A 15,817-nucleotide genomic window follows, 5' to 3' on the forward strand; every position below is an offset into this window, starting at 1 on the left:
CGTATGTCCCCGTGCTGTTATGTTGCCGTTGCTTTTACAACACCGCAGAAGATGCGCACAACGCACGTTCCTCTGCAAAGCGAAGAACGACGCTTTTCGCCGTGACGTCAGTCGATAATACTCGTGATGAACCTTTCCAGATGAACGGTGGGCAAACGCCGCGATGCCTGCGTCGCGCCGACTCGGGAATGCCCCACGACGAACTGACGCCACGCTCCGACTCCTCGAACTCGCCGCCCTTGGACGCGGTGGGCGGCGGTGGCGGAGGCGCCGGTTCCGTCACCGGGCACAGCAACACCAGCAGCAACAGCGAGTCGTCGAGCGGCGTGCACAGCAACGCGAGCAACGCCAGCAACGCCAGCCACAGCAGCTCGCAGCGGCGCGCGACCAGCGTGGACGACCTGACGGGAGAACCGCGCGAGGAACCGCGCGAGCAGTGGCGCAGCTGCTCGCTACAGCGGGGCACGCAGCCGCCCACGGCGAACACGACGTTCTCGCCGCCCAGCAGTCGTCCTGGTACCAGCCAGTCGTTCTCGTCGCCGCAGTACGTGAACCACGTGCCACCGTTCAGCAACGTCGCCACCAGCGAGATCGGCGCCGGCTGCCCGGCGGTCATCCTGGAGAACCCGAACGAGGCGACGGTCGTAATCCGGCGCAAGCTGTCGCGGGCGAAGCTCACGGATCCGCTGAACCCTGAGGAGCCGTTCGGCCGTTCCACCAACATGAGAATGACCTCGTTCACGGAAAGCAGCGACATCCGCATCCAGTCGTCCTCGGCGACCCTGCCGCACTATCCCACGCAGCCGATCGTCACGTACCCGCACTGTTCCACGATGCCGCTGCCCCACGCGTCGCACGGCGTGGCGGGGGCGAACATGAGCGGCGGTGGCGGCGGTTCCGCCGGCAGCTGCGGCTCCGTGCCACGGCACACGTTCGTGCCTGCGCAGGTACACGGTGCCATGCCGGCGCACACGACCCTGCCGTCGCATCACAACGGCGTCAGGCTGCTGCACGGTGCCGTTGCCCCGGGCGGTCCCAACAATCCGTTCGTCAAGAGGTTCCCGCCGGTGCAGCTGCACACCCAGCCGTGGGCTCTGCCGGGCCACCACACCTTCCCTCAGATGCCGCAGGCTAACAACAAGCTCACCGCCACCGCACAGATCAGACAGAGCGATCGGGACTCGGCGAACTTCTCCATGGCCAGCAGCGGGGACTCGGACACGTGTCTGCCGCACTAAAGCGCGCGTCGTCGAAGATCGTTCGTTGAGAACGGAGCGATTAGGAAGTGCGAGTCACCGGCCCCGATGAACTCGAGATTAGGTGATCGGAGATTAGGCTCGGTATTTTCGTAATGACGCGCTTCGCCGTGAAGCGATGACGGCGAGGATCGCGGTTTCCGGGCGACAGCTCACGATCAATCGCGATCCTCCCCCAACGAGCTCACTCGAAAGGGCGAGAGTGATAGTTAGCAGGCAGAGAAGAAGCGTTTTGCGCGAACTCGAGACGAGCTACGAATATCTCGCTTCGAAATCGACGTTAGGAATCACGCAAAAAGTCGTAACACGCCCTTAACGCGCTGCATTACCAGGTTACAGATCATTGTGAGGAAAGGCTCTCACTCGATTAAGTATTTTGTACTTGTCTCGCGCTCACATACGTCGGAATTTTACAAGCGAACGAATCAAGATTGAAAACGGACATATCACACTACTTCTGCCATTTGTTAGCGTATAAAATATGGCATTCCCTGACTACCTCTATTTTCTTACAAACCACTTTTACCATCTGACCCAGCTCCAACTACGGCGGTCAGACTTTACCTAATTATTTATACATATAAGTATGTCTACGACATTATCCTAGAAGTTATTCCACATGTTACGTAGATACGTGAAAATTCCATTCAGTTGAATAGGTATCGAGGCGTCGTGTAGAACGCGAATACGCGAGCAAAATGAGAGAAGCATAAGTAAACGTGATGTTTCATCTTGTGAAGATAAGATTAATAACTATAACTATAAAAAGGCACCAATTCTCCCCGTTACATATCCCATACGTTGTGATTCCGACTTAATCTCTAATCTCGCAGCAATAAAATAAAATATCTTGCAGCCAGTAGTGATAAATAAACAATAGGGGTTTACTGATTCGAGAGATCTTCGTCCTGGTTAATGCGAGGTACTTTTAGGCAACAGGCAGTCACGCAAAATAATATGTAATACGCGTATGTAAAGCAGTTTAAAGGGGAGTGTGTTTAACGATCAGATTACGCGATCAGCGATAAGTATAACGGATAATGATGGATCGCTGCTCGAGTTTGCGCAAACATCTTTCGGTACGTGTCGATGCGCGTGCTTATAGTTAAAATCATCATTTCCACTTGATCATCTTACGAGGATGCAGGAGTGTTCGAAGGGAACCAGCGCTTTGCCGCATATTAATCCGCCGGGAACTGATCGTTGGCAGGCAAGAGTGAGAATAACGTAGTTATCCCATTTTAGGTATGGAAAAACGTTACGTGTTGTCCTAAATAAAAGAAATTTGTGTATAGACTGAATTAAGGATAGCTGATTAAGGGAAAACCGTGGAAAACCTCGGACCGCTCCTCTTCATATAAGCATACACGCTTTTGTATTAATAATTAAGATCTTTTTTCTACCGATAACGCTGTAAATTTTGTTAAAACGTAATTTGTATATTGCTAATATCGTTTGTTCATACTGCGGCTCGAACGAGCCACCTGTACTGCTGCGATATAACGCGAGAAGGAGAAAAGCATTCTCATTTCGAGTGCGATGTTTTTCAATTATGCGCAATACGTTTTCCTTTTTTTTATATTCGCTTTTGGTCTTTCTTGCTCCTTTCTCATATATACATCGAGTTCGTCATCGAGATAAATGTTCATTTGTCCGATTATTGTATTAAAATATTGTACGTTTAAATATTATGGGAATTACGTACGAGATGACGCGCGAGCGATTTTTTTATATGAATTACTGTAAAAATACAGCGCAGAGATTGCAGTCGCACGAGTCTCGGCCTTGATTAGATTCTTTTTTCACGCGGTATATATTGTAAAAATTTACCGTTACGTTAAATCTTGTTATGGCCTGACAACGGGACACCGCAATCTTCCGCCTTGTGGTAACCGTGTCGTACGATTTGCAATATTAATAACTGCCATCGAGATTAATCAGCGCACGATCAGCGTAGTTCGTAGAACGGAGCAGTTCTATGGCACCCAGGCATTACTCGTAGCATTTTACTCTTACACACTGTGAGTATGTAAGAGAGCTGAAGATCATTTATCACGAGAATAATGTGTGCTATTTAGTTATTTATTTCTGAGAATGCTCGGCATCTTCATAGGCTCGATATTCTACTCTTCGTTAAGGGAACTCGCGCGCAACAAAGTTCGCGCGCACGTGCAAAATTTCGTACGCCTCATTTTATTGTTTCCTTATTTTCGTCGTTCTCTCTTTTTTACCTGATTTTCCTATTTGTTGATGTTATTTAAGACGAACAACGAGTATTTATTTCATGCCTGCGAATATATATAAATATACGCTCAAGAATTGTTGAATCGCGCCACGAGCAGAGGACAATGACAAGGCGCAGTCACGTCGTAGGCGGTTTGGGGAACGATTACTGCCACTAATCGCAAGGATCCTACAGATCTCTATTATATTTACTGATTTCTCGTCAACTGCCATGTTATTTCGTCCTTTCGTGAACATAAGTAATCGCCGTAATCGTTTTGTATTCGAGTCTAGCATTTGCTTGTGCGTATGCTGCTGGTACGCGCGTAAGGAGCATACGCCGGTCCGCTAAGTTGCGTTCTTTCGCGACTATATCACGGTATTGTGAGACGCGCGACGGCGAAGACTGGCCTCGCAACGATATGTGCATCATCTCCTCAGAGTCTCTCTCGCAATCTAACGTGTAATAAATGCTGGCGCCGCGACGCGCGTTCTCCGCTTCTCAGAGAATTCTTTCCACAATATCGCCGATTAAAATCGATCGTCTACCCAATTTGTAAACGCCGATTTCAAATCTTGCATCGCGATAATTGATAATTATTCGTGACTGCATAACGGCAGCAGATCGCGTACAAGCCAGCGCATCGACTTTCCGGTAGATTGCGATAGACTAAGCAGCACTGAGAGACGGAGTTCTAATAACGCGTAAGCCGAATTCTCCAGCGAAGTTACGAAGTTACTTCAATCGAAAATCGAAATAAAAGTGAAAACTCGTTCAGTATGTAATTCGCATGAACGATTAAGAGTTATTATACTCACAATGTATCCCCGCTGGTTTGCAAGTTTGCTCGCACATGAGATCTACGTCAATTTACAGAACTTTATGAGCTCCGAGAGAGCGTTGTTGCCATGATTGCGCATTAAATATGTTGTAGTGCATTATCAGCTTTGTATAAAAAAAAAAGAAAACTGTACGTACCGTTTCTCCGGGCGAACTTGCGAGACGTCGCATTACACTTGACGCAATGTACGATATTTTTTGTAATCACCGAAATGCGAAAGATGAACGCGATGCTAATAGTATTACGATTGTATACCAGTGTAACACGCACATGTGACTGCGATTAAAAGGATTTTTACGCATTCCGCAAAGGCGACTACAGCAGAATCGAGAGCAAGGATATGAGCCACCGCTCGGGGCTCGTACTTGTCTCAAACACACGCGCGCACACTGCAGTATAAAGTTCAAGTATCTGTATTTTTCAGTATCTTCCAATCGTAGTGGAAATAGCGTGTTCTCAGCCTCGTTGATAAAGTATTATCATATTTCTGTTACGAATTGTTACGCATATACGCGAGCAAGGATAATAACTCACACAAAAAATCGTAGAATTACTCCGGAAGATCCTGCGCTTCTCTATTTATAATACTATTACTACTAATAATACTATTACACTCTGAGAAAATGTGATGAGAGTAATCCGAGTGCAAATCTAGTGGGTTGTAATGATTGATCTTGGTACTATATCGAGGAAACATCTCATTCTATCACGGTATGCTAGCGACAGTTTAGACATTTCTCACGCGGGCTTGTACCGACTACTTACTATTCACGAGCTGTTCACTTGTAAGGCTATCGACTTGTAGTAGTCACGGTCAGGACTTTCGGGCTCCGATTCTTGAAGCGGGAATCAAGCGTCGCGCCTTGCAAGCGAGCGCTTGCCAAGGAAAGAAAGAGAGAGAGAGACCGACCAATCGATCACGAGCGGCAAATCGAGCACTTTTATACGATTTATTATCGGACGCTTCGTCATTGCCGATCGTACATATCATCTCGCAAGGACCATTGCATTTCGCGAAGACATTTTTGAGGATACTCAAGCAATAGCACGAAACTTCGATCAAGGGCTGGACCAGACTTCTTAATGATCAATGAGCTCTAACAATGTGCGGCACGGAACATATTTTTTAATCGCTATTTTCGAGATACACGCCAGCGAGAAGAAGAAGAAGAAGAAGAAGGGAGTTCGGGATTCAAATCGAAATTTAAATAGATTTTCGTGCTGTCTCTCCTGATCGTAGTCACCGCGTAATCAATCCGCTCTCTACCCTTGATTCTGTTTCGATAGTAGATACTTATAACTAGGATCACGTATTTTTCTCGGTGCAAGTGCTCCGGCACGACACTCTTCCACAAATCCGCAGGCGTTTCCGCTATCGGGGACTTCGTTGCGATGTTTTTCCATGGTTGATCCACTGTCGCAGTTTCCAATCTAGAAATTCACAAATGTATTCTCGCTTTCTTTAGTCTCATTTATTGAATGCTGTTATTATTGTTATTGATCCTTCTTATCGATACAAATTTCGTATATAATTCTTGTCAAATTATTTTCTAAATTAATTCGCCGTTTTTTGAGAGAATATAAATTAAGAAGGAGACTTTGAATGAAATAAAAAATCTTTCTAATTCTTTTACCTTTTTATATTCATTTGTTATATTTATATTTCGAAAGTTAAATCTTTTCAATCGAGTTTAAACTGAAGCTGTCTAAAAGTCGAGTATTTTCTTTTGAGCACGTTATTCGTTACATGTTTTCAATGTTCCTTTGAGCACCGTACGATCACGAGAACGATAACAAGTGCTCCCTCGAGCAGCATCCATAATTTATCAGGCGTCCAACGGAGAGATTCCTGATAGCGCGAGCCTGTGTATACACAATCGATACATTCTTGATCGCGCCGTTGTAACCGCCACTGATACAATTTTTGAAAAATGCACACAGCAACGGTAGTAGCACAAAGAAGAAAAAACTATCTTTTGATAACTGCACCAACTGTACGGCGGATATTGCTACGGCGTAATCGCGATGACCATCATAGAAAATAGTTATCGTCGATTATGGGGCATGCATCTCGATATGCGATCATTCGGGGATACAGCGTGTTCAGCTTTAGTTTCATATAAAATTCAATTAAAAGTGTAAAATCTATTTTTTCCACTCGTGTGAAGACGAATAGAAAAATTATTGCATTTCTAAACTCGTTAAAAGACTCGATAGAAAAAATGAAGTAGCTCGATGTTGCGTAATTTGCAAGTATCTTCCGTTTCTCTGTAAAAGCAAGAATTTAACCGTTATGTTTATTACGGTTATTAGAACCGTATATGTTTATAACTTTATAAAAATTTATAAAGATACTTTTTGCAGATGTATGGATATTCACACACGCGCCCGGAATGTTTCGCGGAGATGACTCTGTCCCGTTCTTGACGGTTTCGCTTCGTTATAACTTGCGTGCGATTAAAATCACGTAGTAGTCCACGTCGACGTACGCGAGAAACAAACGCGACGGCGAAATACAAAAAGAAAGAGTTGCCTCTCGCAGAAATATTTTTTTACCGTCTAGCGACCGTACTCTAATTCGTTTTAGATCTGGCTAGAACCTAGACGTAGGTGTGATCGTAGGCAGGAAGTCGAGGAAGGCTCCGCACCGGAGGCGTTTCAGAAGCAAGGAGCAAGATCTCTATTGTCGTGACAATCCGCAGGATTGCTCGTACCTTAACCCGTTGGCGAGTCATTTCAATTATGATTCAATTATGATTCATTATTATTAGCGGCCGTTACATCTGTGTCTAATTTGACACAATCGTCACGCTTAGATTACAAGTATTTAATTTATAAAAAATAATTTATAATTTAATTTATAAAAAAATATTTTCCTATAACTTCTCGCAAAGGAGAACGTGGTCGTTCAGGACTTTCGTTCGACGTTTTTACGTTCATCAAGTTCTTCTATCGAGTTTATCTAAAAATTATTTGAAAAATATTTCGCCATAGGAACAGGATGAGTACTCTGATAAAACCTTTACGATCGTTTAATACGAATACGAATTCGCTGGAAACGGAGTTAAGGTCACGAAGTGAATATGACGACGCCAAGATAAGAGTAAGCGAGAAATTGGTTGATCGAAATCACCCTTTTTTTTGTTATTTAATCATTGGTCGCGCGAAACCCTTGGTTCCACCTGAGCGAGAGCATTGAAGAAAAGAGCCGGTCAGAGCCCTCCAAAGAGTCGCGTCCCAGGAACGTATGTATAACCGCGAGAGAGAGTGCTTAATCAATGTGTCATTATTGACATAGCTCCTCCGAAGAACACTGTAAATAATTAAGGATTCACGTCGCGCGAATGTTGAAGGGAACCGCGAAAAAGAGAGAAAGAAAGAAAACGAATGCGAGAGTGACGGATGCGTGCGAGCGCGTGCAAGAGACGGACACATATACAGCGAATGTGTACGAATAACTGTATAAAGACTGATTAGATTAGCCTTGGTATTTATTCGAACCTAAAGATTAAATAAACGCTACTGCTTTCCGCGCGCGCCACCCCCAAAATACTCACGGAGCACGATGCCAAAGGTATTTGCCGGCGTGCATTCTCATCTGTTTCGTTTGAGCGGCAAGGATATCGATTAATATCACTGATACGCGCTTACTCCCGTCTATCACGTCCGCGAGATCATCTTTCCGTTGCTTTCCCCGATTTTCCCGTCCGAAGCAAGTAATTCTCGGCTTTTCGCACCCCTCGCACCCGATTTCCCGAGGAATCCGGCCTACCGGGGGCTTCATCCCCCCGGAACGCTCATTTTCCCCGCCTGTGCAAACCGTTCGCTTCGCATCGCTATTCCGCTCAGCTCCGCGTGTGTGTTTTACAGATACAGCAGATCTCGAGATAAAAAAAAAAAGAGAGAATGAAGGCTGATGGTACATAGGGGTTTGATGTGCGCTTTGCGTTTCGAACGAGTCCGCGTTTACTCCTCATGCATTACACATACTCCGAATTTGCTTTCCTTCCGCTTTTCCCTTTCTTTTTTTTTTTAGTAAATTGACACGTTTTCCGACCATCGTGCTCGAATGTGTGTGAACGCAGCGAAGACGGAGGGGAAGAATGACATGCGCGATTATTAACAGCGACATTATTATCGTCACAACGTATCAATATTATTCAATGCATCGTATAAACTAGTAAACTAAATGTAAACTTTGTATATTCATTTACTAAGAGAATAATAAAAATAAATTATTCGATGAGCGGCCTGATATGCACTCGACACCTCCCCTACCATTCCTCAATCACGATCCTGCGTAAATGGATGAGTTAGGAAAAAGGATTCGAAGGGAGAAAATTTTTCGAACACTTGCGTTTCTTCAGATCTCATTTTTATTGACAAACAGCAAAATTTTCATTGGCGAATCACAGTAATCATATGACAAGATATTGAAATTGGATATTCTATATTTAATATTCACAGATTTTCCATCAGCGCTCGTGCCCTTTTCAATTCTGAAAAGCATTGATTTTGAGAAAGTTCGTTCTTCAAACCTCGCGACAATTCAATTATCTAGTGCGTACCTTTTAGTAACATTTGCACATCATCCTTTGAGATATTGATAGTGGAAGCTTCTTCATTGCCATCTATTTTCTTTAACTTTAGTGCCACCGTGGAAACTGGCGAGGTGCTATCACAAGGCAGGACTTCAATGGAGGATAAGCGACTGACTGCAAAGTAAATTTCTTGAGAGTAAGCTTGCAAGTTGAAAGTAAATTTCTGATGAATCTAACTAATTTAAACAATATAGAATCTGCAAATATTATATTAAATCACATAGTGTTTTTCCAGTTCTGCAATTGAACTCTCGATCATATTTTTTTCTGTTTTTTTTTTTTAATTTAATTAATCTTGTGAAAACGTGAGAACTCAGCTCAATCACCTCGCAACGATTGAGATGAAAGAACAGCTGTGATCTGAGGACAGTAATCTGTGTGAAGCCTCGCTACAGCTGTACTGTGCTCTCGTGGAAGTCCCAATTGTTGCAGCTCGCTGCTCAAGTCAGCGGCGGAAACACCGTATCGGGCGGAAGATGTAAAGATCAATTCGAGAGCGGCTACCATCGCTTTCGCGTCATTGACATCTAGATAAAATGAGTTTCTCCTTATCGTCCTTATCTGTTTTATTTAATCACCGTGTAATTCATATTTCTAATAATAATAAAATAGTGACACGCACCAAGTTTAGCGTCTTGTGTGATTTTTTTTATTTTTTCTTCCTGAAAAGTTGAGCATTGTGCTGTTAAGAATAATTATTTCACTTGCACTCAAAATTAAAAATGTAATACGTGCATAGAAATGTACAATTTAAGCTAGAAATGTACAAAAAATAATAAAAAAAATGTACAATTTAAAGAAATGTACAAGAAATAATAAAAAGCGAGTATTATAAATAACAAAGTATATAACAAGTCTTGCTTAAAATTGATCTTGTTTGCTAAGTTCCCAAAGTCTGTACTTACATCAAGTTCTCCCTCAGTCAAGTACTTGGCCACTGCTTGGCCTAGCATTTTCATTTTAATTGAAGTCTAGTAATAAGATAATAAATATTATATACTATATTTCATAAAATTTCCATGACATTTTTACTTATTATATTATAATTGTTCAATTGTAATACTAAGGTGGAAATTATTTAAATATATCTTCGAGAAATACAAATATTTACATATCTTAGATTTAATTATAAATTCAACAATACCATTCGCGAAAGCGTGTTGATTTCTGCCAGCAACCAATCTGGACAATCGCCATCGCCAAGAAATCTGAACCTCTGATATTAAAAAAAAAATTTGTAAATATTAAAATTAAATAGTATATACCTACACAATCTTTATCATTCATCGATTTATCGACTACTGATGATTACGTTATGTGAATGGAAAATAATATACGAGAAACGTAAATTATTTATTTTTTATTCTGCAATATTGCATTTAGAATATTGCGATTTTACGAAACTGTTCTTATACAATAACAATATTATGGAGCAAGTCTTACCATTTTTATAAATGTTCTATTTCGTCTTCTCTCGTGCTTACTTCTGTTCCAACCTAAACGTTCCCTTCTCCTAAAAATCAGACCATGTACACAAATATACTTTTAACGATTAAACTAACATTGTTACTATAATAACAATACTATAAATTTTAGTCAAAGTTAAAAGTATCACATAATCATCCCTATCTCATATATTTTATATAATGAACATTTCATATATTATATATAATGAACAAGTTTTATTGCAATTATTTTTCTAATTATTATCAATTTTTCTAGGATAGAAGACGCACGAATTCTACGAAATGTTTAACCAACGTCATTGAAAATCAAGAGTTTTCACTTCCTCAACCATGCAACCACAGAAAAATCCAGAGCCAATCACACTCTCTGCATCCACCGTGGACCTCGGTTCCTTCGTGTGCCCTCGGGTCCTCCACGTGTCCTCAGAATAGAAAATAGCGAGACATTTTCCGCCGTGCTGCTCCGCGATACCTTTCCCGCATACCGATAATGTTTCTAACAATACGTCATAATGTTACGACGGCGAATTGGTCAGAATGTTTGCGCTCCTCGGCGGAGTAGATTGGCGCCGGCCGTATGAATTCCCCATGCAATCCGCCTAATCCTTCGACCGCGTCGGGATGACCCGCGGGAGTTTCGGTCAACGGACATAAATACCGGACGCGGTGCCGGCCTTTCGCCACTCTGCTCGACGTAGTCGCAGACACCGGACAACGCTCGCCGACAGGAGAACGGCGCAACAGGTAAAGGAGACGTGGAGGACCGACTCGGGAGGGCAGTGAGTTCTTGCACGATCCTTCAATCCTCGTATCATTCGACTGTATTATTATCAGAAATAGTTGCTGCGACCTGAGATTTTTCTTCCGTTGACTATTGCAATTTCAGAGTTTTGTTAAATATTTCTTGATGAACGAAGGTGGTACCTCAATGGCTTAATTAACAATAATCTTGTTTCATTGCTCGTGATAATGATAAGATTGTATTAATCAGCATATTAGTGAAAGCAACTTTCGACATGCGTTTCTTTGTTAACTTCCATGTCAGTTTTTTTGTCGTCTCCTATTAAATTCAAATATATAAAAACGCAAGCGCGCGTATCTTGCCGTCTCGATATTAAGGTCGTCATTAGCAGAGTGTGATCTTGCAATATAAAACATTGTGTATATCTTTTTTCTGCTCTGAAATTCTGCAGGTTAATGGGAAAAGTAGGATAGAAATTGAATTTCTGTACGATCGTCACAATATCGATAATTATAAGTCCCACATATTCCTTTATTAAATGATTGTGGGAAGAAACATTTTCTTATGTACGAGTAAATCATAAGAAACTTCGAAAATAATAAAGAAATAATTAAATCGTTATTGACAGATTAATTTTTACATAACATTAAATCAGATAAACATCAAGCGAAAATGTAATCCACTCAAGCATACGTTACATTTCAGCAATGAAGAAACTATTGCTGGTCACGACCCTGCTATCGACAGCAATGTCCGAGAATATCTTGGTATGTAAAATATTCTATAATTATTTTGCAATTATTCATACACTGCTCCAAAGAATCGCGGAAGAAATATAAATAAACCAGAATTTAATAATGCGCATTATTGCTCTTAGATGGAAAATCATTCGAGACCGCAGAGAGTATGGATTCGCGACAAGCAATTAAAAAAAGTAAAGCGTATGCCACAGGACGACAGCCCATCCGAAGTAGAAGAACCCTCGAATTACGATGACGATAGACAGTACCCTCGAATCTCGGATACACGATTCATCGGCGAACCAGTGAAATTGCCCTCTGTAGCGCTTATGAAGTAATGCGACAATATGCTCGTAATATTTTACTTTAACTGCCTTCTGCACGGAAAATTTACATATAAACTTTTGTCGACGTTTCCAAATTATTAATATATTATTTTATGTATCATTATAAATGAGAAATTTGCGCCTATATTAATTTATTAATATTAATATTCATTAATTAATTATTTCGCTATAAATCACTTTATTTATAACTAGCTGGCGCTTGTTCCTCGCGCGCTCGGTATATTTGGAAAATATAAAGCATAAAGAACGTATTTTTTTGCGACGCGCACATTTTTAGAAGTTGCAAGACGATTGCACATAGTCTATGTTACTCAGGAAGATCTAAGCTATCCACCAGTGAAAGAATTTTTCAAATCGGTTTAGTAGTTTCTGAGATTACCCCGAACAATGGAACAAACTTTACCTCTTTATTATATTAGTATGATTAATGAATTTATTAATATTACATATGTTAATATGAAAAAAGGGTGTTCTCATATCAGTAATAATATCTTACATTGTTTAATTCTTCCTTTTCATAATTTTTCTATTATTTAATTTTAATTTCCAGTTTAATTTTACTATTATATTTAATGTTATAGATATCAAAGTTGAGACATAATCGTCATTTCAGGTGGCCCGATACAGACAAGCTGAAACTGAATATCGGCAAACCGACGGTCCTGATCTCAATCGGCATACCAGGAATAAAAACAAGCGATGATTTGCAAGAAAATTGCTCGAAGAAGAACCATCGCAAGCACAATCAAAACTGGCAGCTGCAGCAGCCGTTCTACGTCGATGAGCCAAGATGGATCGAGATCGATCCCGAGTACGTTGATAGTTCGTCAAATGTGAACGGTGATCCCTACATATTGTCGCGCGGTAAAAAGATCTTCCGCATTAAGAATCCGGAACAAGCGAACAAGATAGTCGAGAATTCCGATGAGTTTTCCGATTATTCGAGCAAAGGCAAACGATCGTCAGTGAAAAATCGAGTCCGAAGATCCATCGAGGTGGACGCGATCGACGAGAAGGTTCACAACATTGTTCATCAAGATCAAAGACCCGATAATGACGAAAATTATGCTGCTCTCAACGTGAACAAGAGGAACATCAAATCGGTAATACCGAGAAACGAAAAATTCGCTGAGGGTCGCAAAAAATATGAAACTCATGCGGTTGACTGGACAGATGCGAGCTCCGACAAAGAGATTAAAAAGAATGAAACGGATGTGTTGGAGAACAAGGTCCAGGTCGACAACGTAGACGACACGTTCATCTTGTCTCGCGGAAAGAAATCATCTGAGACGGAAACTTTAAGCAAACAAAATGTAGATCTCAATCATAAGAAATTGAGCGACGAGCAAGACAAATCAGAGATTGCTAATAATGCAGGAGCGGCGGATTCGCGACTGACTAGTCTGTTCGGCGAGTCCGAGGCTCCGAGAGCTTCCGTGATGAGGGACCATCCGGATCGGGAGAAGCGCAGCGCCTGCGAGGGTCCGGGCTGCATGTCCCCGCAGCTGCAGCTGCCGGACGAGTGGCTGAAGAACATCGAGAAGGAGATCCACGACTCCCTGTCGCTCGAACGAAGGGACAAGCACCGGGACATCCTGGAGAGCCTGCGACTGATGGAGCCCTACGTGATCTCACGCGGGAAGAAGGCTTTGCACGCCGAGGACCGTCTCTACTCGGCACTGAAGTCGCGAATCGTCAACGATCAGGACAGTCGCGTCAGGATGCTGCTGAATCCGTCAGCTGCGAGGAGTCTCCTGAGGATGCTGCTGATGGCAAAGTCCAGGTGCGGCAGCGACAACTGCGACCGGAACACGCGCGAACCGAGCCTGCCGGACCAGCAGGAACTCGCGCCGAGGGATCGGCGTGGCACGCTCGACGAGATCCTCGCTGGATACGATCCGTTTTACGTGGCCAGGGGAAAACGCGGCAGTCTGGAGAACGTCCTGAAGATGACTTCCTGGACGCGACCGTCGTGGAATCAGAGAGACGTGTCGTTCAACAAGGATGCCGCGCGAAACGACAAGCTTCAGTAGGTGCGCCGTGCAAAACGTGATTCCTGGCTGCGTCCGACGTTAACGTTCGCGGTAACGTGTAACGCTTCGACGAGGAGGAGTGGCCGGTCTCTCATCAGGCTGGGTCCTATTGAAGGCTAAAAGATCGTTGCGACGAGAATCACGGCAATTTTTTCAAATGACACATATGTATAGTAGGACGCCCGATGAATTACATAACGCATAAGAGTCTCTTAGTAATAAAAATAAAGAACTATTATTGGTTATTGGAGAATTGCTTGTGGAGCTTGCGAGTGTGCAACGCTTTTCCTCATTTGGTTCTCGCATTGAAAGTGCAAAATATAACCTATGTGATAAGAATCGGTGAGAAAATATCCCGTTGCCTCACATGCTGTGAATAACTTTATAGTTTAACATCTTAATGCGATTATGTTTATCAATGAGAATTATGTATGATGAAAATGATTACCTGATAAACGTCGATATTTGCAAAAATCAGCACCAACTCATTTGACACTCGCACGCATCGGGGAGGTTAGAATTGTGACAGTTCAACTCAGTCGATAAGTCAGTTGGGCGAAATTACACATTTCCATTTTATCTACAAACGGTAAAAAGTTTTTAAATATGCATCAATTTAAATATATATTAAATTATAATCAATATAAAGAATGAGAAAAAGACAATTTATAAAATAGTATATGACATATAGCTGAAGTCTGTCAAAAACGTAAAAAAAAGAGGATATTGCCAACCGAGGATAAAGAAAGAGAAGAAAGAAATCTCTCGCGTGAGTTGATTATTAAATATATAATACATATAACACAATATGTAATACATATATTCATAATTGATAACTAATAAATTAGCAGCAAAATGTGCGTCAAACATTGTGCTGATTTTAATACGCAGAAAGTAGGATTTGTCAGTGTTCTTCTTCTTCATCTTTTGTTCATAATTTTCTACCCATAATTAAGAAAAATACGGTGAAGAATAATTACAATAAATTGCTTTTATTGATATGTATATTTCACAGTTGTATATACATAATTATTCATTGTGCATTATATTTGTATTATATAACGCCTCAAACGCAGATTAACAAATTACCTTTTCAATTAACGCAATCAATTATTAACAAATACATTTATATATATCAAATAAATGTAAAAGGGTGCTATCGTTTTGAGAGATATCAAGTTATAGAATTATTTGTCATAACAGTCATTTATTGATTGTTATTTCTACTAATTACAATCATGGATTTGCAATTTTTTATAGCAATTTTTGCAAGTGTCTCGTAATCTTTTTCAATTTATGACAGGTCCAGAAAGACTTACAACACACGAAGTCGAAGAGGAATTACGTGTTTTTATACGAAGAAGAATTACGTCGATCATATTTTCAACTTTTCCATTTCCGCACTTATATGAGATAACTGAAGAAAGGTACATGAATAAAACATTGCGGGCTATAGAAACGTTAGAGCCTCAAGCAATTTATTATTTTATAACAACATATGCAACAAACACAGGTACACAGCAATATAAATCCCACGTACACCACGTGATGGTAAGTAATAAGTTGA

General features: G+C 41.7%; 3 protein-coding genes across 4 annotated transcripts in view; 2 read left to right on the forward strand and 1 right to left on the reverse strand.

Moving 5' to 3' along the window:
* The window catches only part of LOC105285275 (protein tincar), a 129,918-nt gene extending 121,354 nt beyond the window's left edge, over positions 1–8,564 (forward strand). Inside the window, exon 16 of the mRNA XM_026967762.1 lies at positions 141–8,564. Coding sequence (XP_026823563.1) covers positions 141–1,238 — 1,098 coding nt within the window. The 3' untranslated portion in view covers positions 1,239–8,564. The remainder of the gene's footprint in view (positions 1–140) is intronic.
* A 119-nt stretch (positions 8,565–8,683) lies between these two features.
* On the reverse strand, positions 8,684–15,559 carry LOC105285277 (COMM domain-containing protein 4). The gene is made up of 8 exons (XM_011349394.2): positions 14,699–15,559; positions 10,366–10,435; positions 10,067–10,138; positions 9,828–9,893; positions 9,545–9,584; positions 9,249–9,449; positions 8,890–9,036; positions 8,684–8,820 (listed from the first exon to the last, which is right to left on the reverse strand). The coding sequence occupies exons 2-8, from the start codon at positions 10,366–10,368 to the stop codon at positions 8,783–8,785; spliced, it is 567 nt and encodes a 188-aa protein (XP_011347696.1). The 5' UTR covers positions 10,369–10,435; positions 14,699–15,559; the 3' UTR covers positions 8,684–8,782.
* On the forward strand, positions 10,645–15,140 carry LOC105285278. Of its 2 annotated transcripts, none has more exons than XM_011349395.3 (4): positions 10,645–11,167; positions 11,836–11,897; positions 12,008–12,204; positions 12,831–15,140. In XM_011349395.3, exons 2-4 carry the CDS (start codon positions 11,838–11,840, stop codon positions 14,248–14,250), a joined length of 1,677 nt encoding a protein of 558 aa, XP_011347697.1. In that variant the 5' UTR covers positions 10,645–11,167; positions 11,836–11,837; the 3' UTR covers positions 14,251–15,140. The 2 variants fall into 2 exon arrangements, with proteins under 2 accessions (XP_011347697.1, XP_011347698.1); XM_011349396.3 differs by having other exon boundaries at positions 10,645–11,132.
* Positions 15,560–15,817: the final 258 nt, after the last annotated feature.

This window comes from Ooceraea biroi, chromosome 2 (assembly GCF_003672135.1).
Source record: "Ooceraea biroi isolate clonal line C1 chromosome 2, Obir_v5.4, whole genome shotgun sequence".
In the NCBI taxonomy this organism is placed as follows: domain Eukaryota; kingdom Metazoa; phylum Arthropoda; class Insecta; order Hymenoptera; family Formicidae; genus Ooceraea; species Ooceraea biroi.

What these genes read in the sequence shown, in the direction of transcription:
- LOC105285277 (XM_011349394.2), bottom strand. An exon ending in TCAACACGCTTTCGCGAATG is followed by an intron (nt 9,894 to 10,066) that starts GTATTGTTGAAT and finishes TCTTATTACTAG; the next exon opens with ACTTCAATTAAAATGAAAAT. An exon ending in TGACTGAGGGAGAACTTGAT is followed by an intron (nt 9,585 to 9,827) that starts GTAAGTACAGAC and finishes TCAACTTTTCAG; the next exon opens with GAAGAAAAAATAAAAAAAAT.
- LOC105285278 (XM_011349395.3), top strand. Translation starts at nt 11,838, where the DNA reads ATGAAGAAACTATTGCTGGTCACGACCCTGCTATCGACAGCAATGTCC. An exon ending in CAATGTCCGAGAATATCTTG is followed by an intron (nt 11,898 to 12,007) that starts GTATGTAAAATA and finishes TATTGCTCTTAG; the next exon opens with ATGGAAAATCATTCGAGACC. An exon ending in CCCTCTGTAGCGCTTATGAA is followed by an intron (nt 12,205 to 12,830) that starts GTAATGCGACAA and finishes TCGTCATTTCAG; the next exon opens with GTGGCCCGATACAGACAAGC.